Source organism: Protopterus annectens, chromosome 4.part0 (assembly GCF_019279795.1).
Source record: "Protopterus annectens isolate FY-2018-M chromosome 4.part0, PAN1.0, whole genome shotgun sequence".
Lineage (NCBI taxonomy): Eukaryota > Metazoa > Chordata > Ceratodontiformes > Protopteridae > Protopterus > Protopterus annectens.
The window spans coordinates 1349720704-1349745599 of NC_056733.1; the positions used below are offsets into that span (position 1 = coordinate 1349720704).

General features: G+C 39.7%; 1 protein-coding gene across 8 annotated transcripts in view; it reads right to left on the minus strand.

The window, feature by feature from the left end:
* Positions 1–24896, minus strand: part of ABLIM3 (actin binding LIM protein family member 3) — a 3936655-nt gene that overhangs the window by 1110334 nt on the left and 2801425 nt on the right. For all 8 annotated transcript variants that reach the window (XM_044069211.1, XM_044069207.1, XM_044069212.1 and 5 more), the window contains exon 6: positions 19689–19782. In XM_044069211.1, the coding sequence (XP_043925146.1) occupies positions 19689–19782 (94 nt within the window). The remainder of the gene's footprint in view (positions 1–19688; positions 19783–24896) is intronic.

Below are 24896 nucleotides of genomic sequence, written 5' to 3' on the forward strand. Positions count from 1 at the left end.
CATTGCCTCAGGATTCACAGATTCAACTTGTTGTGGCTGGCCTTAGTGGATTGTATGTGTGGACATATTTTATTGCCATACTACTGATCAGTGATTACTTCATTGTTTATGTTTGCTCTATCATGTAGTAGCTTCCTCATTCTCTTGCATGGTTTGGTTATGGCTGGTGTCCACCATGCCAGATGCCTGCGTGTATGGCATTGTGTCTTGTTTTAATTTAGGATTGCATAATCCAAGCATTCCTGGCAGTGTTCATGGAATGGCTGTATTACAGGTTCTGAGGTGTGGCCCATATTTTGCACCTGCACAGGACCTTTAATGGATTCCACATCAGTTTGGAGGAGTGCAAATATTGCTTTACACATGTTTTCCATTGTGGTTTTCTGGCCAGGGACTGTGGTCAGGATTTGTATATCCAGTGTGATTACTCTATGGTCTGGTTTTACCAGTGAGCAATACACTTCTCATCTTGCCATCCAGTACCCATGTTGCTGATTATCACATCCAGTATGCTTACCCTCTTGTGGGAGTGGTACGTTGTTCCTGGGCCTTTTGGTTTATGGATTCTATGAACTTTTGTCTTACACTGTTGGAGCTAGTATAATGCTCCCAGTCTATGTCTGGGTATTTTCAGTCACCCAATATAATGTGGTTTGGAGGACTTGATATATTCATGTATTCCAGCATAGGCCAGGTGCAGTTCCTGGTGTTGGGACAGTAGTCTGTAGCAGGCTATAAACTGGGGGGCAGTTTTAGCCACTGTTACTTGACCATGGCTAGTCCATGCTGCTTCTTGTTGTGGTACCAACATGGGGGTGTGGTTATCCTTGACAATTCTTGCTAGTCACCCTCCTTTTGTAGCTTGTTCCATGTTTTGAGGCTGTACAGCACAGTATGAGGTGTAATCTGGTAGTGTTAGGGTGCTGTTGTGAGCCTTGACTCAGTTTTCTGTTACAGCACAAATATCAACATTCTCCATACTGGGAGAGTTTAGACTGCATGCATCTTGCTGTTTCGACTTATCCCTTATCTTATTCTTATCCCTTCTGATACCTATGGAGATAGGTTTGTGTTTTGAGCCTTACCTATTCAGGGCACACTGTAGGTAACAACAGCCTTTGCCAGTATCCATACGGCCTGCACTGATAGGTGCACGCCAGTCCTAGCAGGTGGAGCATTATGTCATGCTCAGCATGTCATCCCAGACTGGCACACATTGGATCCCCTTTGACTAACTGCGATACTTCAGTCAATTATTGCACTTGATCATCTCATTGTCATATTGTGGCATGATGCTTGGTGAGGGTAGGATGTTAGTCAGGGTCCTCAGGTGTGCATATAGTACATGGTGTTACATTACTTAACACATGGCATTCATGCCTCAGGTGGTGCTGCAGGGCTGCCTCTGTCGGATGCACATATTACACTTCCCTGTACATGTTTGTGAGCAGGTCATGTCATTGTAGGCATCCATGTTATTATTTGAGTGAGTCAGAGGGGGTATCATTCCCAGAGTTCCTACTGAGCCAGTGTATGTGCTATGCGTTGCCTCTTTGCCAAGGCCAGGGCATACTGGGCACGCCTCCTTCTGCCTACTGGGGCAGGCTCAGGTTGTTCCTCCTCCGAGTCACGCTCTGCCTGTGATGGCCTTGGCAATGGTGGGGGCTGTTTGGCCCAGCCCTATGCTGGTCCTGCTGCAGCTGTTTTCGCAAGATCATATTATGTAGCATAGCACATACCATGACAATTTGGGTACATGTAGTTGGTGTGTACTGCAAGGCTCCACCAGATGTGTCCAGACACCGGAACCGTGACTTGAGCAGCCCAAACACACGCTCTATTACATTACATGTTTGTGCGTGTGCCTCATTATAGCGTTCCCGTTCAGGTGTGTGCGCATTTCTGATGGGTGTCATCAGCCACGGCTCCAGTGCATAACCTGCATCCCCCACTAGGTGTCCGTGCGGGATGTCCCCATTGGCAAATGTCTGGTACAGCTGCGTCAAATGCCAGATGTGGGAATCATGGTAGCTCCCAGGACAGCCAGCACACACACACATTCATTATTATGCCCTGGGCATCACACACGACCTGGCAGTTGATGGAGGGGAAGCCCTTGCGGTTGATGTATGCCCTACCCCGCTCACCGGCTGGTGCTTTGATGCATATGTGCGTGCAGTCTATTGCACCCACTACCTCAGGGTATTCCGCTACTTGCTGGAAGAGATGCATATTGCTGGCCAATACCTCATGGGCATTGGGGAAATATACATGATCACCGACATGTGCTGACATGGCATCCAGGAACTGGTGCAGTACCCTGGAGGCTGATGCCTGTGATATCCCCATCATATCACCAGTTGGTCTCTGGAAGGTACCTGTTGCTAGTATTCTTAGGCCAACACATACCTTGGTTTCCACTGGGATGGGTTCCCCTCTGTTGGTTCTGTGTGTGAGGTGTGGCCTGCACAGCTCCACTATTTGCTGCAGGAGGTCTCTGTCCACTCTATAGCGCTCTACTATCTCCAGCTTATGTAACCCGTGGTAGGTGACCCTGGGCCTGTACACTCTTCTCCGTCTCCTCACTGTGGGTTGTCTGGCACCATCTGCATTGTCACCACCCTCAGCAAGTCGCCTATGTCTCATTATGACAGCTATGGCAGCCCCTAACATTTCTGCTCTGAGTTCAGCTTTTTCAGTTTTCACTTCTAATAACTTACTCCTGTCTTGCAGTGTCTCTTGAGAGAAACATCCTGCACTGCTGTTTGCAGAGTTTTAAGTGCTGGACTGGGCTACTATTCTGCCTGTGTAATTGCCTGCTTCTAATTGTTTTCACCTGCTAGCTCCAGCAGTATTCCCTGCTAGCTTCCTACTAAATCTGTTGCTTCCTTTTTCCTCTGTTTCCTCAGGGAGGAGCCGTGTGCAAACCAGCAGAAACACGCTCACAGTGGTTTACACGCGCGCACACATGCTTACATGGTTCAGAATCTGCTTATTCGGATTAAAACGCATGCACACCCGTGCAAACAGTGTTAAACATCTCCCAACATGCTCCCACATGCTCAGTCTGCCTTACACGCACACTGCCTTACTCGCGCTTCATGGCACGCATGCGCGCATGCACCCAGCAAGAAACTTTGGTGTAGGCAACAGTGTACACCTTCCATTTCTTGACTTTCTCATGCTTATCTAGTGGCACACCTCTTTCCATGATATCTGTCTGACATCTGTCATGTAACTCTGACCTCCAATGAACTGCATTTCTTTCTACCATTCCCCTGTGATGTCACCTATCTCCTACTCTGTTCCTCCCCCTTCTGTAACTCTTACACTACTCAGACTGTGCTCATTTGCTATGTGACAGTGGAATTCAGTATCCTAACACTCATTTGCATCAGATTGCCTACTAATGCTTAGTTACATCTCTTAGACTCAGCTTCCCCCCTTAGCAACCACTACACGGTGGCCATGTTGGTTTTGGTCTGCTGGTCCCTGCATTGACATTCCATGTATTGCATAAAACCCACATTTGTGGGTTTATAACCTTCGTTTTTATGTTTTATACAGCGCAGCCCGTTTGCGCGGGGCTGCGCTGGGTTTAAAAAAAAATATTTTTAATATATTTGCATCAGGTTACCTTGCCAATGGCCACATATTTGGCCATTGGCATGCTGCCTGACACATATGCACCCTTTATTTGGAGCTGACATGGCTCCATTACGGTTTTTGCAGAAACGTTCTCAGTTGTCAACTGAGTACATTTCTGCAGCTAAAACGGCTCTTACACGGGCTGCTCTGGGCTTCCTGGATCGCTAATCATCCTCATTTGCATGCTATTCGGCTGCAAGTGAGGTGACTAGCTTATCCACGCCCGCTCCGTGTAAGAGACGTTTTAGCTTGTCTCTTACACGGACTTTGGGCTGTTCCTGGATCGCGAAGGCTGCATGGAGTCTTACACTACTCTTAGACTCCGTGCAAGCTTTCGTGAATCCTGCCCATAGTTAATGTTGTTCATTATCAGTGCTAAAATTAATTATAATCATTTACATGTAGCATTCAGTATGCATCCAGGTATCACAAGCATACATTTCAAATTGCTCTTGTACCTTTAATCTAACCAGTTTTACACAGTTAGAACTAAATCCGCAAAGGACTGAAACCAGGAGCCAGCAGGAATAAACAGATGAAGTATACAGTTACTCCAAAACAAAGAGAATCCTTGATGTCAGAGTCCACACTTTTTTATTGCTACACAGTAAGTGCAAGTGCTTTCGTCTCTGTCAGTTCAGAGACTTTATCAAGATACAGAAAGAAACAGGAAACACCCCATATATAACCCTGACCCAATTAACACCTTAACAAAACATCACACAATTAATTTCCTTGACCTTCAACCTACAAGACTTTTTTAAAACTTCCCTAAAACAAAAGTATAATCAATAAAACCAATCTCAATGCAAGTTCAAGACAAATAAGTTATACATACAAGACCAAAACTTCCCTAAGAATAAATACGTACATACTAAAAATGTATTAAAAACTTCCATGATAGAAACATTCATATAAAAGGAAAAAAATGAATACACTTGAACTTATTGTGCTTTATGTATGCAATGCCCCTGTTTCTATGTAGGCAAAACTGAGAGGAAACTTAGGAATCAAATCTATGAGCATGTTAGGGACATTAGACTGAAGAATAAAGTGAATGCCTTAGCTAGGCATTGTATGAAATATGAGGGACATTCTTTTAAGTTTGTTGTTACTGATGTGCTGAAAAGGGATCTGAGGGGGTTCCATGGCCTTTGTAGTTAGAAAGGTTGGAAGCATACTGGCAGCTTAGAATGAATGCAACTGTTTGGTCAGGATTAAATTATATGTTTCCCCTGGCTTCTTTTTTGAAATTAAAGGCACTTGAAAGGTGAGTGCCTTTCAAGTGTATTAATTTTCTTACTTTTATATGAATGTTTCTATCATGTAAGTTTTTTAAATACATTTTTAGTATGTACGTATTTATTCTTAAAGAAGTTTTGGTCTTTTATGTATGTATAAATATTTATATGTGTGTTTTATAACTTATTTATCTTGAACTTAAATTAATTGTGTGATGTTTTGTTAAGGTGTTAATTCGGTCAGGGTTATATATGGGGTGTTTCCTATTTCTTTCTGTATCTTGATAAAGTCTCTGAACTGACAGAGACGAAAGCGCTTGCATTTACTGTGTTGCAATAACGAAGTGTCGACTCTGACATCAAGGATTCTCTTTGTTTTGGAGTAACTGTATACCTATTCATCTATTTATTCCTGCTGGCTCCTGGTTTCAGTCCTTTTTGAGTGGATTTAGTTTATTTCATTTGTGTTACATTTAGAAATAGTGTAAAGCAGAGGTTATTACTGTAGGTTCATTACATTACGTATACATCAGGATTAGGTCTATATACCATTTATGCCATTAGTTTTTCATGTACTTATTTACTACAAGGTGTTTCTTCCATTTAGATTGTGTGTTCCAGATTAGCCCCCCCCTTCCCTTCTACCTTTGACTAACTATATTGTCCAGATTGTGATTGCAGAAGTGCTCATTTTGTAGACACATTATCAAGAATAAACATTCTTCTTCAACCACCGCATCAAACATTTCAATATAGAAGTTAAACAGTACAGATTTATTATCACCGTCTGTGTAGGGTATCTCATTTATGTACTCTTAACAATTGTGGGTATTCTTTTAAATTGGATTATAAACAAATTTGTCTTCCCTTACATATGTATTTTATTACAATTTGCCTAGTTAACCAACTTCCCTTTGATATAATATAGTCCCCTATCTTTTTCTAAGATGTAGCCTGTTTCAATTGTAGTTTGAAGGAGTTTGGGTTATACGTTTGTTTGGGTGAGAGGGGAATGGAATTCCAAAGAGACATAACAGGAATACAGTGAGTCACCTGCAGAACAATTTGATTTAATTACTGGATGCAGTAAGTATTTGTCAGTAGAGCAGAGTTCTAGATGGAAGGTAAGGTTGTACAATACTTTTAGTGTTAGACATTTTTAAAGTTGGAAAATTAGACTGTGAACAGTTTTTGTGTGAATATTAGATAGTGAAGCAATTCTATCCAATTTATCTGTTTTAGTACAATGTATTGATGGGATCTATAAGGCCTATAAACTGTCAGTTTAGCCATTTTATTCTAGTATATGGTGATTTGGGTAGCTTGCAGGTTTGACAAATACAGGAGCAGAATATAGGAGGGTGGGTAACATCAGAGTGGAGGCAATGGGTTGCCTAGCCTGGTCATTCAGATAAGGTGAAATAGGGCGCCAACATTTTTTGGTGGTATTTTTGCTGTTAGCATGCTTTGCGTCATCTTCAAATTTCATGGAATTATCTGTAATGAAACCTGGGTGGTTGGAATAAGTGACATGTTCAATTTTAGACTGGTCAGAAGAAATTAAGGTGGAGAGAAGTTTGCTATTAGAGCACTTTTAGGTTTGAACAGAATAAGTCTAGTCTTTTTAGGATGTAATAGTAATTGTGAGTTATGGAGCTATATTTCAATGGAGCTGAAGGATTCCTGTATTTCGATTTGAAGTTGTTGTAGGTTTTTTGGCAGTGCAAACAAATGTGGAACATCAGCATACTGAATAACTGTAGCATGATTACTTGCAGCATGTAGTTTGTTGATAAAAACACTGAATAGCAAGGGATCAAGGACAGGTCCTTGAGGCACCACTATGTAGACAGAGAGAAACGGAGATATGTCATTTCTCATACTACAGTCTGAAGTCTATCACAGAAGTAACTTTTAACTAGGTGAGAAATGAGTGTTGAAGTCCTTGGGAGGAGAGTTTGTAGTGTAGCATTTGATGGGACATGATGTCAAAACCTTTTGACAAGTAAAGAAAAAATGCTGCTACCAAGTTGCCTGCATTTCTGTTGCTATTGATGGTGGTAGCAAAGCAGAGTGGGGCTGCTATAGTGCTGTCGTGACCAGGCACTGTGCTGTGCAAGGCTTACTAAGTTGTTTGTGGTAACAAATTTAAGTATCTGGAATTGGACACATTTTTTCTAAGACCTTGGACAGAATGGATATTACCCTGTAAATGGCGATACCAGTACAGGAGTCACCATCAAGTAGAGATGAGAGATAAGAATTTTTTTCCATATTTTAAGGACATAGATTTTTTATGATAGAGCAGTTTATTAAGGATGGAGGCTAGGTAAGGCTGCCAGGGGCAAGTGTAGTTGACTTTAGTCCGAGAAAGTATTTCCTGATGGTGGATGTGGGGATGGATTCAAAATCAAACCTTTTAGGATTATTTGTTGCACTTGTTTTATCACATTCTACTGTATTTGGAACAAAGTGAGAAGCAACATTGCAGTGCTGACTTAATTATGTGGACCAACAATCGGATCATAACAGCTAGAGATCTACCATCCAGGGTTCCATCTACAGCACTTATAATCTTAGTTACTCTCTTTTTTAATTTCTCCAAATCTTTCGAGTTTCTAATACCATGACAGCAATGGACCCCATTCCTAATTTAAAGTACAATTAAAGTTCATGAAATTAGTATTGATTCAATCTTTGACGTTAACCAGAAGTGCTTTTTGCAGCACCCGCAATGTGCCCAGTAATGACTCCTGCAATTCATACATGTATCGATAACATATCTAAGTATGATTGTAAATAATTTTTTATAAGACCCATTGCTTCTACTACTGTTGGAGTTGCATTAAGACACAGATCATGTATGTGTAGATCAAAGCTTAGTTATTGGTTAGCAGTTGCTCACAAGTCTGAGAAAGAAGTTGGTATTTCTATAGTCATACTGTTTAACATATATTCTTGCTCTACTCTTCAAGGAAAAAAAAATCACATGGCATAAAATGAAAAAAATGCATAATTATACTTTTTGGGAAGACATCCATCCCCTGCAAATTACAACACTGACAACACACCCCTAGGAGAAGGCCCAGTGGTAAGTGACTTGGGAATTCAGGTTGACAGTAACCTGAACTTTGATTTAAATTGATGCTTGTTAAAATGAATGATCTTGAACAATTTTAAGTCATCTAAGTATTTAAGTAAGTCTTGTAGGCAATTAATGACAGAGAAACTAAAATAGTGATATCCAGTCCAGGATCATGTAGTGGTGGTCTATGGGGGTGGTATACAGTTCCCTATTACAGTTCTGAACTCACAAATGTAGGTACTGATTGCCCGAAACATAAACTGTGAGTCAAAAAAAAACAAAAAAAACAAACAAACATAAAATTTGAAATGCACTATTACACTATTAAACCATTTTTGCATTATATTTTTCTACCTCCAAGAAACCTAGCCCTGTTCCTTATATATACTAACCTCTAGCAGAAATACTCATGATAATGCAACCTTGGACTCATAAACACTCTCTGTATTTGCACCTATACTTCCACAATTGTGAAGTTCACAATCACAGTCCTTCAAATTTCATCAGGAACCCTTAGTCTACACAAATGCACTATCATGCATGTTAATTTATGAAAGTAGTTTGTTCAGATATGGAGAAATGCTTTCTATAGCTTGACTTAGAAAACAGCTTTGACAATGTGCTGCAGACATTTATCCTGACTGTGTCAGTCTAGTGAATTATACAGAATGCTGTTAACCAAACTCCTATACATTTTTAAGAGCATGAACTTCTGTGATGCTACATAATGATTGTTATATAGTAGGATATAAAGGCAGTCTGTTATCTACTGTGGCTACTGGGTGATGAGTCGCAAAATGTCAGACCTACTAAACTACTACACTAAGTGTACACACTGTTTAGAGTAAGTTTTTCAAGTTTTTCAATGTGAAGTACATTTAGTTAGTTTTCAAATAAGGCTGTTTCTAAACTCCTTCATCCTGACTGTTAGATTGATGCTGTCTCTGCACAGTGCATCTGGAAGGTTCCTAACTACTAAACTATGCACATTGGATTTATTTTTCCTGCCTTGAAGTTTTGATTTTGCATTATAGTTGTTGGGTCATTTATAATGTTTGAACTTTTATGTTTGGGTTATAACATTTAGATTTTTGACAATGAAATATACTACTTTTTAAAGAATCTAGTATTTATATTCATTTGAAAGGAGGAAATAAAAGAAAATGGCAACTGTAGATAATGCGAGTGCATTTGATATGAAAATCCAGTCCTGTCAGGATTACTGTAAAAGAACGGTGCATTGCCCAGTCACGGTTTCTTGAACAAAATATTATCGATTATGGGACACTGGGTATATCCTGCTTCACTTCTGAATTGTTAGTCTATATCTGGACCATCATAAAATTCAAAAGCACCTCCAGAGAGTTCTCTCTGATTCACTATAAATCACAGACCATGGTGTGGAACTTCACTTGAATGCCTACTACATACCTGGACTCTTGCAAGTACACGGTAGTGTATATCATAGGTTCATAGGTAGGTACTAGGCTATTAGCCCTAGGGCCTATATAAGCCTAGCCAAAAAGGTACCCTGGCTTTCGCCACCCAAGAAACTTATTTTCCTGTGCCCCTGTCGAGCAGAGCCACAGAAGTGATCCCTGGGGTGAATTTCCTATATCCCATCCAGTCATCAAGATTTTTCTTGAAGAGTGCTAATGAGGAGCTCTGTTTGACATAGATAGGTAGTCTGTTCCAGAGTATGGGAAGTCTCTGGGACAGGAATCGATCCCTCCGGCATGTTCTGTTTATTGAGGTGACAAGGTTTAGGTCCCTAGAGCGTGTAGCTCGGAGGGACTGGGATTTCTTTAAGTGGAGCATGTCCAACAGCTCTGGGTCTGACATAGCTTTGTATGTTAGGCATATCAGTACGCACTGGAATTGTGAGACATTTCAGGATTGTTTATATCAGCTGCACTCTTGATATGCAGCACAGTCCATGATTTATAAACATGTGAACAGCACACTGAACTCTGGAGTAGGAGGGACAAGGAATTGTGTCAGGAGAACTGCACACTACCTGCCCCAGCAAAGGACCCCAATCTTCATATTCCAAGAAATGACAATATTTTGATGTAGAATAACACAGATATGCAAAAAATCCCCATTTCTAAGAATGGCAGGCCATATAATAAAATAAAGAAGTACGGATTTCAAAGGCATGTCCTTGTGTTGACTGTGGTGTACACAATCATAACACTACAACCATAACATGACAACTTCAATGCAAAGTCTGTTTTGTAAATTACACCTATTGTACAGTCATGACAAGGGGTGTAGAACTGCTTCATGCCAAAACTGAAGGATACAAAGTAAGGAAACTGCCCAGCCATTCTCCTACTAGTACAGCTGGTGTCTGGTATAGACTGAAAGAGGTACAAAATTGATAATTTAAATGCCCTGCACATGAATGTGGACTGCTGCTGCCTTTTATTCCTACACCCTTGTTACTGTAGCATGTAGACTAAAGTGAATCACACTGCATGTTGTTCAGTCTTTGAACACTGTAGGAAGACTGCCTTCATTATTCTGAGTGATACACTATTTACTGGAAGTTCAGAGGTCTTAATGCTATTAATAGATACACAAGCAGCACAGCTTAAGCATTAGAAGTTTCCCTGCTAATTTCTTATCACACTATGCGAGGTAAAAGGAGCAGTATATACAAGACTTAGCAGAGATCTTGCAAATGAGAAGGAGGTATTAAAAGAGGTGAGAAGCTTGCCAGGTAAGTGTGTCTACAGAGGTTATTAGCAGCACCAGCTGTTATCTCATTTTTCTAGTGTCAGTTCATTTAGAAACATCAGGCTCACACAGTTCAACAATATCTACACTACAAAAAAGTAGAAAGAGGGTCATCTGAATTTATGCACTGTACTCCAGCTACATCTCCAAGCTTTGGAATTCAGTCCCTATCCCATCAAGCCAATTAAACAACTACAAACTTTTAAAATAGAGCTCAAAGAGCTTCTTAGATAATCCCAGATGTGTTAGAGCCACAGGATGAACTGAGCAAAAACTTTCTCACTTGGTATCAGATGTAATTTGGAAAGTAATACAATTATTCTTAACATGGAATGAATACAATGTAAATATGTTTTCCTCTCTGTATTCATTGACTGAAATGTTATTCATGTAGACTTGACTGCAATGATATTCAATGAATGTACCTTATTTATTATTTGTTATTACTTTATTTGCTGTGTGGAGATTGTACAGTCTATGTCATTTTTGTTGTCTGGAGCTTTTCTCCCCAGGCCTCTGCTGAAAATGGGTTCTTACACCCATTTGGACTATCCTGGTCAGCTAATGCAAAATAAAATTAAATAAATAACACTTTTCAGAATAAACATTTTAATAAAACATATTTTTACTGCAGTTTTTGCTGATAGCAGAGAAAAAAAGTGTGTTCAAAAAGCATTCTTATGATTTAATTATGAAGTATAGATTACCTAGTGTTACAATAAAACAGATTACATAACAGAGAAGTAAAACTTGTAAATACAGTAAACCTTGACCATGTAGCCCAGGCTGGTATGACCCTGACCTTGAGTAGCATCTTGCCCTCACCAAGAATGATGCCACAGTATAAAGACAAAATGATAAGTTTCAACAATTGGCTAAAGTATTGGTGTCATTCAAAGGGGGTCCAGTGTCTGTCAGCCTTGGATGACATGCTCGACAAGCCACATTGCTTCGCTAGAGACGGCTTGCACCTGTCACCCTTAGGCTTTCGTATACTAGCCAAGGCTCTTGCCACCCCCATAGTGCCTTTTTTAGGCAAGGCTCAAAGGACAAACCCACCTCCATAGACAACCCAAGGATAAAAAAACTAAAGGTAATGCTACTCAATGCCAGAAGTCTAAACCTCAAGATGCACGCACTCGAGGCTCTCCTCAGTATGGAGAAAATCGATGTCTGTGCAGTAATAGGAACCTGGTTCAAGGCTCCTGAGAGCACCCCAGCACTACCAGGTTATAACATGCGTTTCAACCTCAAAACTCGGACTGAAGCACAAAAGGAGGGGGAGTATCTATATTCATCAAAGATACCTACACCTCCAGGTTAGTGGCACTGCACGAAGCATCGGAAACCATCCATGTGCAACTAACAGTGTGCAAAACTGCCTTTCAGTTTGTAGCCTGTTACAGAACACCCTCCCTATTACAGGAACCCTACTTGGCATTCCTGAGAACACTGGAGAATATGAAGGTCTCTCCAAACACTATGTTATTGGGTGACTTCAACTACCCAAACATTGACTGGGAAAACTACTCAAGCTCAAACACCCTCACCCAACGGTTCCTTGAATTTATAAACTCTAACGCAATGGAACAACTGGTCACCACTCCCACAAGAGGGAACAACATACTGGACCTGGTCATCACCAACATGGGGACTCTATTTTCCACACCAGAGGTAAACCCCTCATTGGTAAGATCAGACCATAAACAAATTTCCCTGGACATCCATATCCCGTCCCCACCCCCAGCCAAGGAAATCACTGTAAAGAATTTCTCAAAAGCCAACTTTGCACTTCTCAAGACTGAGGTGGAATCCTTCAAAGCCCCTGGGCCAGAGGATAATACAGCCCAATCCGCAGAATCCTTTACAAATGCATTCTATGAGCACCTGCAGGAATGCATGGATCATGCTATCCCAAATAAAACCAAGACTCACTCCTCCAAAACAGGAGACCGGTCTGGTGGACCCCGGCCATAAATAAACTATACAACAGAAGGAGGAAGCTACTACATGACAGAGCAAAATCCCAAAAAGGGAAGGCATCTCTGATCAGTATTAGCAAGAAACTTCGATCCCTCATAAAATCATCAAAGGCCAGTTTCGAAAGAAAAATTGCCCTAGACACTAAAGATAATCACAAGGCCTTCTTTAGTTATGTCAGGAACATGGGCAGAAACTCCCAGATGTGCTCTGAATTGTTGCATAACGGTACAAAATAAACCGAACCTAGAGACATAGCCAACATCCTGGCAGACAGATTCAGCGCAACCCCCCCCCCCCAAAGGAGCAAATGCCTATCCCAACTGAATGTAACCTCCCTGACATCACAGATGCACAGGTGAAAGCTGCCCTCTCCAAAGCAAAAAACACAGCATCTATGGGACCGGACGGTGTCCAAGGCTGTGTCTTACACGAGCTCCAAGAAGAACTGAACCCTCACATTAAGTCACTGTTCAAACTTAGCCTTACTACAGGATATGTACCCAATGAATGGCATACAGCTACAGTGGTTCCACTCCACAAAGGTGGTGCCACAACAGACCCCGGAAACTATCGCCCCATAAGCCTGACTAGTCTGATCTGTAAAGCTATGGAGCGTATTATCATGGAACTCATAAACAAAGACATTGGGAGCCTCCAGACACTGGACCCTACCCAATTCGGCTTTGTTAAGGGCAGCTCTTGCCTCTTAAACCTAGTTGATTTCTTTGAAACAGTTACCAAAGCCATAGATGAGGGCAAGGTAGTCCACACAGCCTACCTGGACCTCACAAAAGCCTTCGACACAATACCCCACTTGGGCATCATAAATAAGTTTACCAGCTTAAATATCAACCCCTATATCACAAGATGGGTTGCAAACTGGCTCAGAGATAGAACCCACATGGTCAGAATTGCAGGTGCCATGTCCGAATCCAAACCAGTTACAAGTGGCGTCCCACAGGACTCAGTTCTGGGACCTCTCTTGTTCAGTATATACTTCTCTGAGGTTCAGGCTAACACGGGGGGATTATGGCTGACAAAGTTTGCAGATGACTGCAAACTGGGGGCCATAATCGAATCTCCAGCTGACACAAGCATCCTCCAAAAGGGTCTCACAGAGACGGATGCTTGGTGCCAGAGCCATGGCCTCAAGCTAAATGCTAAAAAGTGCATAGTCATCCCCTTTGGGAAAAACAAGGTGCCCACAAATTACCACATAGGTGGTAATCCATTAAGTATGGAAGAAGTAATTAGAGATTTGGGGACCAACGTAGATAGCAATCTGTCCTTTGATAATCACATTGCCAAAGTGGTTAGAAAGACCTTCTATATAGCCCACCTTATCACGAAAGGGTTCGCATCTAGATCAAGAGAGGTCATTGTGCCCCTCTACTCGTCACTCATCAGGCCCATAATTGAATACAATGCCCCTTTTGGGATGTACCTTACCCGACACCTGCAGCAACTGGAGAGACCCCAAAAGTACTTCACCAAGAGGATCATGGGCTACAAACAGATGTCCTATGCAGCTCGACTAAAGAAACTCCAGCTCTACTCAGTTGCTTACCGCCTACTCAGCAGCGATCTATGCCTGACGTACAAAGCCATGTCAAACCTAGAATTAATGGACATGCTCCACCTCAAAAAATTCAAGTCCCTTAGAGCTACACGCTCCAGGGACCTAAACCTCAACACAAAAATAAATAGGGCATGCTGGAGGGACAGATTCATTTCCCAGAGGCTCCCCTCACTCTGGAATAGAATCCCAATTCATGTTAGACATAGCCCCTCGCTGACCCTCTTCAAGCGAAATCTGGACGCATGGATGGGAAATCGCAAATTCACCCCTGGTATCTCTTCTGTGTCCCTGCTAGACAGAGGCACAGTAAACTAATCTTAAAAGGGTACCTTCTGTGACCTACTTTACAGAGGCACAGTAGGCTAATCTAGTAGGGTGGCGGAAGCCAAGTACACTCTGGCTAGGCTTATAAATGCCCTAGGGTAGATAGCCTAGTATCTACCTATGAACCTATGATTAGGATCTTACTTCTAACCTTAGTGTGTTGAGTACACACCTATAAATCATGTATACTAGTACAAGATTCATAGAAGTACTCTGTCTTACAGTAGTGTGATCCATGTTTAGGCAGTGTGTTACTGGTATAAAAAATGGTCTGCACAGTTATAGTTTACAATTCAGTATATTTTACATTTATATTTTTTCAAAACCAGAGCAATTCCTTGCTATACATATAGTAGTAAAAGAAGAAATTTTCAAAACAGAAACTAATATTCCTGAAAAATGATCAGAATAGGTTGTTTTCCTGTGGTACCTACACTCTGATGGAAATTTTAGACTATAATTAGACAAGGAAGAACTGGCAGTAATTCTTAGACTCTGAAGAGCTCATAATTTGCTTACATTTTACCCATATACAACAAGCTGCTAATTATCATTTTCAGTAAAAAGAAATCTCTTCTGCACATGGGTCATGGGGTTATGGGAACATGGGATCATGAGCAGTGCATTAGTGCAGTGATGGACAGTGCTAGTAGCAATACAGGAGTATAAAATTATGTACAGACAAGGAAAATGTCATACAGTGCTAATGCGCTAAGTAGATTAACCTAATTCAGAAAGGCCTACAGATATGGACGTGCCTGACCAAGTGTTGATGTTTGATATTAATCGTAATACACCCGTGTGTAGTGAGCAACTCATACATTGGACTGTCAAAGATCTACAGTTTTGTTAAGTACGTGAATGCATACTTAAAAGAATGGACTTAAAAAAAAAAACTGAGCCAAACTTGAGGTTATAATATTCCATAAGACCAGCATTAAGTGTCAAAGATGATTCTTGTTATGACTGTTCTTCATCCTGATGACTATTATTAGAGATTACATGAAAAGTATAACAGCAAAATAGGCACAGAGAATTAGTGCTGCAACCTGAGTATTTTTACTGCATAATAAATGGCATTCCTCTGATAGTGTACATTTAACAAATTGGATTATTTTCAGACTGTTGACACCGCATAATTAAGAGATACCGCAGTCCTTAGTATTATCCTTTGGATGATATGCCAACTGCTTGAGCTGTAAGACATCCCATGGCACTTACTGAAAGGAGAAGGAGAATTTCTCCGATGCTCTGGCCAAATTTACGTTAGTAGTGTAAATACCACCTTGGGTTTCCCGTGAAGTCACTAGCCTAGTAGGACTAACCTGGCCAACAATGGGGTAAACAACCAAACAAACAAATAAATAAAGAGAAGAAAAATATTTACACACTTTGCCACAAAGATACACATACATTTGGATCAAGAGAAAGATAACTGCCAAAAGAATATTTATTTCCAAAATTTGGCTAACTTTTTTAGTCATTTTAGCCATAACCAATGAGATGCTTTCATAAACTAACCACATACATTTTTTATTAGGGTTTTTACTATGCAAGCCTCTTCATGGTGGCCTTGCCAGTGACATATTTCTGCCTCAATAATTATCCGATAATGGTCATGCAGTGATTGTCCATGTGATAAGGACTTTAAGATCTTATGTTGAGGATGGTTCCAGTTCTTATGCAAGACAAAGAGTTCAACATTACCATATCCAAGCAGTCAGTTAGACCTCTACATTAACAAAACACTGCACTCAGACTTTTACTTACTCAACAAAACATTATGTTTTAATGCACTTGTACAGTTAAGCTATCAGAGCATTATAGGTGAATATTGTGGGGACTAGAATCATAAGTTATCATACAGTCCGTCTGCAGTGCTGAAAATATTACATCAAGATCTTCCTGAAATGCCTCAAATAACAAGCTTTAACATAATATATATGTGTGTGTGTGTGTGTGTGTGTGTGTGTGTGTGTGTGTGTGTGTGTGTGTATATATATATATATATATATATATATATATATATATATATATATATATTTATAGGCTGTTATAACTCAGGATGTTGAAAAAATAGTAAATACATGACAACTATAAACCAGCAGTAAATTGTTGCTGACTGCACTTTTACATTCATGGGAGTATCCCCAAAAGAAACAGCCCCAACGGCATATACAATATGTAACTCATTTTCTTGTGTTGATAGTTGCCAATTCTGAGTGGTCGATTATGCATGCCATGAATTCTGCTGTCTCACACCTTATAACTGAATAACAGAAATGTTAATGTTGTATTAGTGGTGTTGCTGTTTGACTTTGGCATCTGCAAACTTTATGAAGAGATGTGGAATCCATCATATTACCTCTATACCATTAAATGCTTCAGTTCTAATCACCTAAATCAGAGGACTTGAGAGAAGGTATGAATAAACGAAAGGTAAATCTGTAGAAACAGCACTGTCAAGATTCTTATTCATTTACAGAATTACCTGTCAGATAGTAACAGGCTTCGCTCTGACAGAAATGCTCATGTTAAGAAGACTGAGATAAACATATGACATGTTTTAAATGGATTTGAAAGCAAAAATCTACAGGAAGAAATTCTTTAACTCAGGCAAAGACGTTCAATATCATTCAAACTTGGGAATAAGCATCATAGAGGTCCTTGGACATTTGCCATAAAATACATCTGATACTGGAAGAAGTTGCAAAAAAGAATCCTGTACTTGTACCTGCTGTAACCAAAGATAATGAAAAAATCTTTTGTCTGTGCCTGTTGTAACAAAAGCACTATATCCTTCAAAATGTTCACATTTCCTCTTGACATTCCATTTAGACATTTACACATGAAGTGCCATCCACATTCTTTCTTAAAAGACTGCAACCCTTTTTTTTATCCTAAGGGAAATAGCAAGAATATATTCTGGTTTAAGTGAAGGCTAGTAGTTTACCTACAATTCCATAGAAGTGACAAAGGAATTATGAAAAGATAATGACTGATTGCTGACAAAAGTTATACAGTGGACATTATGCACAATGTCAGACATTTTCAAAAATGTATAGTGTTGAACCCAAGTGCTGCTCAATCTAAAAATTACGGTCTTATAAAGGGAGAGCTCATCATATGATAATGGGGTATTGAATGAATAACTTAGGTAGGAAACCTTCCACAGCAATTTAATTAGTTTTCAATTAAAGCTGGTTATGAGCTCTTCCCTCAAGATTTCTAGCTGCTGTCTATGCAAAGCATTTCTGGGAGGTTCTCAATTACTATGCCATACACATTGGTTTTGCTTCTGCTGATATTATTGTGAAGTTTGGCTTCCTTATTAAAATATATTAAATTAGTTAAAGTATTACGCTTTTATGCTCAGCTGTTAACAAGTTGCAAAGAACTGACTTCTTATTTACAATGCCAAGCATAAAAGTTCTCTGCTTTTAAAATAAGTAATCCATGAAAACTCGAGTCTGAGGGCAGTATTCAGAGAAAGGTGAGTGGATGCCATCACTGGTAAGTTTCTTAAAGGCTTGAGAGCATAGAAGTGAAAACAAAAACAACAGCTCAAACTAGCTTTATTTATGCCCTTAACCCAAGACCTCCAGCATACTGTGCTGCTGTCACTACTGATGGACTAACAAGAATGTCTGTATAGTTAGGGGTTACGTTTTCCCTTTTTCCTTACAACTTAACACATAGCAGTCCAGCGACTGTTGTTTGTCCACTGGCAGTAAAACCTGCATGGTATGCTGGAGGTCTTGGGTTTGCATCACAAATGACAAATAATACTTTCCTTTCAGTTCTATGATTCTAAACATGAGTAAGTAGATGGCTATGTTCTTGTGTGTGTGTGTGTGTGTGTGTGTGTGTGTGTGTGTGTGTGTATATATATATATATATATATATATATATATATATATATGCATGTGTGTGTTTGTAATTTTTTTAAGGTTTAAGATTTATTTTAGAGTTGTACTATTTTTTGCAACCTAGAGCAGCTTTACTTAGCTCTTACATGTGAGCACTACAGTGATAAGATCTCTGTACTCAGTTATAAGCTACAGCTGCCATTTACAGTGGTGTTACTTTGCTATACATTCAGAAGGAACCACATTTGTGAATATAATCACAGTTTCCAGGAATATACATTTCACTAAATTAACAAACAGTATCTCACTTTAGAGGTGTGTGTGTGTGTGTGTGTGTGTGTGTGTGTGTGTGTGTGTGTGTGTGTGTGTGTGTGTGTGTGTGTGTGTGTGTTTTGGGGGAATTTCTTTACCACATATACCATTGACTACCTTCTTTCAGGTAATGTAGTTTCACTGAATGTGCTGCCAGTGCAGTGAGATTCAGTCAAATTATACTCTGTCAAATAACATCCATAGAAATCTAAGATATTTGGAACTCTTGCATAAGGAAATGGATAATCTGACAGCAGGAATTGAAACCAATATTCGGTCTGTAAATGCAACAGTGGAGACACAGAAGCACACTTTCCCAACATGCACTCATCTATAATGTGATGGTATTTACAGAGATGATGTAATTGAGACCCTCTGGGAAGCCAGTGGCATGACTTAATTTTCACTTCGGCTGCTGAAGGAGAGTAAAAAACGATCTCTAATCAGAAGAGTTCCCCTTGGACCACCTCAGTCCTATGGCATCCATCAAACAGGCTCTTTATTCACTTGATGAGACTAAGCCAGGTTATAGAATTTCATTTCTCTCAGATAAATGGATGATTATGCAGGTTCTTGGAAACCAGAGCCACTTGTTTGTAAAAGAAAGAGCATGCGTGCTTCCAAGTGAGCGCATGTCTCAATTCTCCTGGCATGGAAGTTACTGCAGCCTGGCTTTTAACAGAAAATGTACCCATATAATGTCAATCCAGAGATGATCCCATCTAACAAACTGGCAATTTCAGCATATTTACTGAGTTTAGTTTATATGCACATATGTGCAGTTACATATGAAAATATGTGAATCACGAAAGCATGCACTCATAAACAAGAACAACGTGTATACTTTTATTCCATTATACAGTTTATAGAGTGAAGTTTACATCATTTTTTAATATGAGACTTACCTCTAAGACCCTGCCACTGATGTATCTGTCACATGTTTCACACTTAATCCCAAACTGTTTATGATAATCTGCTTCACAATAGGGAACACCATCTCTGAGGGAACATAAAGCAAAAATGATATTGAAGTCTGTGGAAAAACACACAGTTATCTCATTCAAAGTATTTCCTCTTTTCGTTACTATGTAGTTAGTATGAAATATGTTCATACAAACTGTCAGAGCATTATGAAAATTTTCAGAAATGGAACATTTCCATAATAACTAATTTTGCATAGTAATGGTTTCATCTGAAAAAAATTGCAAAATACCAGGAAACTAAGTTTTAGCTGATGAAAAAAGAAAACAGTCCATTCAAGACTTCACAATAAGATAAACTGTGTGAAAATAGCACAGTATTAATATACACTCCTTTCTGTTGCAAGAAGGTGTGATTTAGATATTGAAATCTACATAATTGTTTATCATTGAGCAGCAGGCACACACATGTAGACACATGCACCCATTCATAAATACACACACACACACACACACACACACACACACACACACACACACACACACACACACACACACACACACACACACACACACACACACACAGACACACTCACGCATGCACACATTCACCCACACATGCATACGGACACACACACATGCACGCGCGCGCACACACACACACACACACACACACACACACACACACACACACACACACACACACACACACACACACACACACACACACACATCCATGCACACACACAACCCTTTGCTTTTTTTGCTAGGATCCTAATAATGATGTCACCATCAACAACGTTGAAAGTTGTCTTGCTTAGAATTACTGCAGAAGTTTCCAGTCTATAACCCAGATTCCACTGAGTGACTACCAACCATGACATCTTCCTGCCCATTACCACGGGTGTTATGTAAATGTTTTTCTTTTTTAAATTTCAAAAAGCTTGTAATGTTTTCTTCTTTTTTAAATTTCAAAAAGCTTGTAATGTATTGATCTTGCGCATGTATGGATCACGTATTCCTACAACATATCTATCCACTCTTCTCCAGCTCACAGTGAATACTTTTATCCCCTCTATTCATTCATTTATTGGGGATCTGATTTTTTAAATTGAAAGCATCTCCTCTAATAAGGAAAGCAACAGTAGTTCAACAGTTTTCACTTGGGTAAAAATGCGCTGTTCTGCCTAGCTGGATATTTTTTCTCCCATTTAGCTGAACATAACATTGGTTTACAATAATTCCCTTCCCGTTTGACTTGGACTTAGACAAAAGCTCTAGTACAGTAATGTTCTGTGGACCGGAATGCTGTTACATGCTTTTCCAACCTTTCTACTTATGTCCAAGTTTGTTCTGAAGATTCAGAACGACTCTCCAAAGATAATTGGGGTGACTTAATATCTGTCCCAAGCAAAAGTAGTTCTTCTTTCTTTTTGAAATGCACAGGGGCAGTTACCACAAGCTACTTCAAAGATTGGATATATTCACACAAGACCATTGATGTTTGATACATCCTAACTCCAAATAACTGCAAGTGACTCCCGTGGATGATAGAATTTTAATACCTTTTAGACACATTTTCTCTTAGGGACATGCAACTGGTATTAATGGAAGCAAGAAATCCTGCTACTGGAAAATCATATATTGGGAGCATGGCCAAGATGGTGAGCAGTTAACAGCACCATTTTTTTTAGCTCTGCTTCATTTTAACATCTCTGACAGGATTTTTACTTAAAAAACTCAAATAGACCATTTCATAACTTGATGGATTTATACACAAACCAAATATAGGTTCAAGGATAAACTGGTAGGTATGAAAAAACAGCATAATAGAAAAATAGCAAAAAACAAAGCCTTCAGACCAGTGACATGAGGGCAAAGTCCATAGAAAAATAATTTAATCACAGAAACGTGCTTTCATGATAAAATGTAATATCGCTTCATCAGATCACAAACCACAGAAGCAGAAGGCCACTTATATAGACTAACTGACCGAACAAAACACTGTGAGCTAAAAGGCACAACCACATATGAGCCTACATACAAAAACACACTTAAAACTAACAAAAATAAAAAAATAAAAATATACATAGCAATACACGTAAAACTGCAACAAAGCAAAACTGTAGTGGAAGATAAATAAAAATGTATATTATGATAAAATCCTAGCCTAAAAACAATAATAAGTAGAGCATATTATCTATAAAGTCTACAACACATACATATTCATATTAATTGAATCCAGACCCCTTAGTAGCACCTAACCTCAGAATCCATTGTAGCTCAACCAACTCAGTTTGAGTCCTAATATCACCCAGCCTAGGGCTGGGATACAACCGATCTATAACAAGGAATCTAAACTCATGATCGGATCCTTTCGCCATGACATGCTTAGCAAGTGCATTGCACATATAATGTAAACTGATAGAGTACAGATGTTCCCTTATTCGATCCTTCATTCTATTACTTTTACCAACATAAAAACATGCGTATACTGTGTATACAGCAAGGTAAACAATATCCTTAGTATTGCAGTCGGCATTAATCCTGAACTCAAAAACCATACCATTATCTGGGTTCGTAAAACTACCCCTTCCATCAATGTATTTCCAGTACCTGCAATTGTGGCAAGGAAAAGTACCAGTCATACCTGTTCCCTTACTGGCCTTCCTAACCTTATCTGGATAACACAGCATCTTTTTAAGGTTCATTTTGTTTCTATAGAAAAATGTGGGTTGTATGCCCACGGTGTCCCTGATCTTGTCATCTGTAAGCAGCACAGACCAATTCTTCTTAATAGCACCAGTAATACTCTTAGTATCACTATATGGTATAGGGAAAAAGGCAAAGATCTTCTTCTTAATGGTGCTGGAAGCACTATCACCATTATGATCCATCACATGGGAAAAATAAAGCCTAACATGGGAAAAATAAAGCCTAGCTCTAGTAGATCTCAAAGCCATCCCCTGCTCCAGTCCTTTAGTGACCTCATCCTCTTTATAGCCCCTATTCCTAAAGTGACTCCTAAGGGTACTTAGTTCACTCATAAATCCTTCATCTGCAACATTAAGCCTAGAAGCTCACATACCTTGCCCCTTCACTATGTTGGAAAAAATATGGGAGGGGTGCATACTGGTTCTATACAACAAAAAATTCCTGTAGCACCCCTTCCTAAACAGTCTAGTGCTAAAGGAGAAGTCTGCTTGTCTCATGACTTCTACATACAGAAACTCAATGGCAGTATACGAATACTTCATATAAAATCTAAAGAAGGAAGTCGTAGTATGTAGATACTCGACAAAGTCTAACAAATCAGAGTAGGTCCCTGTCCATAACATAAAAAGGTCATCCACAAACCTAATGTAGAGACTGACAAACATGAAAAAATCATGCTGGCTCAGTACAAAAAGGTCTTCCCATTCAGCTAGGACCATATTGGCGTAGCTATTGGCACATGATGTGCGCAGAGCTATGCAAGATCGTTGAACATAATATTTTTTATCAAACAAAAAGACATTGTTCTCCAAGATAATGTCAAGGAACAATCCAATCATCTCTATATTCCTATAATCTAAAGTACTGTTCTTACGCAAGCACCTAGTGACTAAGTTAACCCCCTCATTGTTGGAGATGACAGTAAATAATGAGGTAATGGCCATAGTCACCAGCAAAGAATCACTGGGAATAACATTGCTGTTAACCTGCTCATACAAAACCTGCAGAAACTGTTTTGAATCCCTGAGTACAACTTTAGATTTATCCGAGATAGGTCTAGGAAACTTCTCCAAGTATATCGAATGAAGGATTGAATAAGGGAGCATCTGTAGTCTATCAGTATACAGTATATGTGCAATGCCCTTGCTAAGCATGTCATGGCGAAAGGATCCGATCATGAGTTTAGATTCCTTGTTATAGATCGGTTGTATCCCAGCCCTAGGCTGGGTGATATTAGGACTCAAACTGAGTTGGTTGAGCTACAATGGATTCTGAGGATAGGTGCTACTAAGGGGTCTGGATTCAATGAATATGTACCACTGAAACCTGCTCTTAAATCTCGTAGATTTTATAGATAATCTGCTCTCCTTATTGTTGTTTTAGGCTAGGATTTTATTATAATATACATTTTTATCTTCCACTACAGTTTTACTTTGTTACAGTTTTACGTGTATTGCTATATATATTTTTATTTTTTATTTTTGCTAGTTTTAAGAGTGTTTTTGTATGTAGGCTCATATGTGGGTGTGCCTTTTAGCTCACAGTGTTTTGGTAGGTCAATTAGTCTATATAAGAGGCCTTTTGCTTCTGTGTTTTTTGATCTGATGAAGCGATATTACATTTTATCGTGAAAGTGCTTATCTGTGATTAAAGGATTTTCTATTGACTTTGCCCCCATGTCACTGGTCTGCACGTTTTGTTTTTTGCTGGATTTATATCTGAAAAGAGACATGGGGGAGCTCTCAGATTATGTAGCCCAGGCAGGGATGACCCTAGCCCTGAGCAGCATCCTACCATCACCCAGAATGATACCACAGTACAAGCAGAAAATGATTGATTTCAACAACTGGCTAAGCTTCTGGTGTCATTCTAAGGGGATCCAGTATCTGTCTGCCTGGGATGACATGATTGACAGACCTTGATGCTTTGCCAGAGATGACCTGTATCTGTCACCCCTGAGCTTCTGAATACTGGCCAAGGCTCTTGCCACCCCTATACTGCCTTTTTAAGGTGGTGTTCCAAAGACCAAATTACCACTGTAACAGCTACAAACAAATGCAAACTGAGGGTCATGCTGCTCAATGCTAGAAGTCTAAACCTCAAATTGCACTCGTTCGAAGCACTCCTTAAAATGGAGAACTTCGACATTTGTGCTGCAACAGAGACCTGGTTCAAGGCAGCAGAAAACACCCCTGCACTACCAAGCTATAACTCATTCCACACCTTTCAGCCCCAGAACTTGGACTGAAGCTCCAAAGGTGGTGGTGTTTCCATATTCATAAAGGATGAGCATACCTTCAGACTGGTAGCCCAACATAACACATCAGAGATACTTCAGGTGCAGCAAACATTGGGTAAGACAGCAATTCAGGTCATAGCCTGCTATAGGTCCCCAACCATGTCCCAAGAACCACACTCCATGTTCCTAAGCACCCTGGAGAATATTAGGGCCCAGCCTAACACTTTCTTACTAGATGA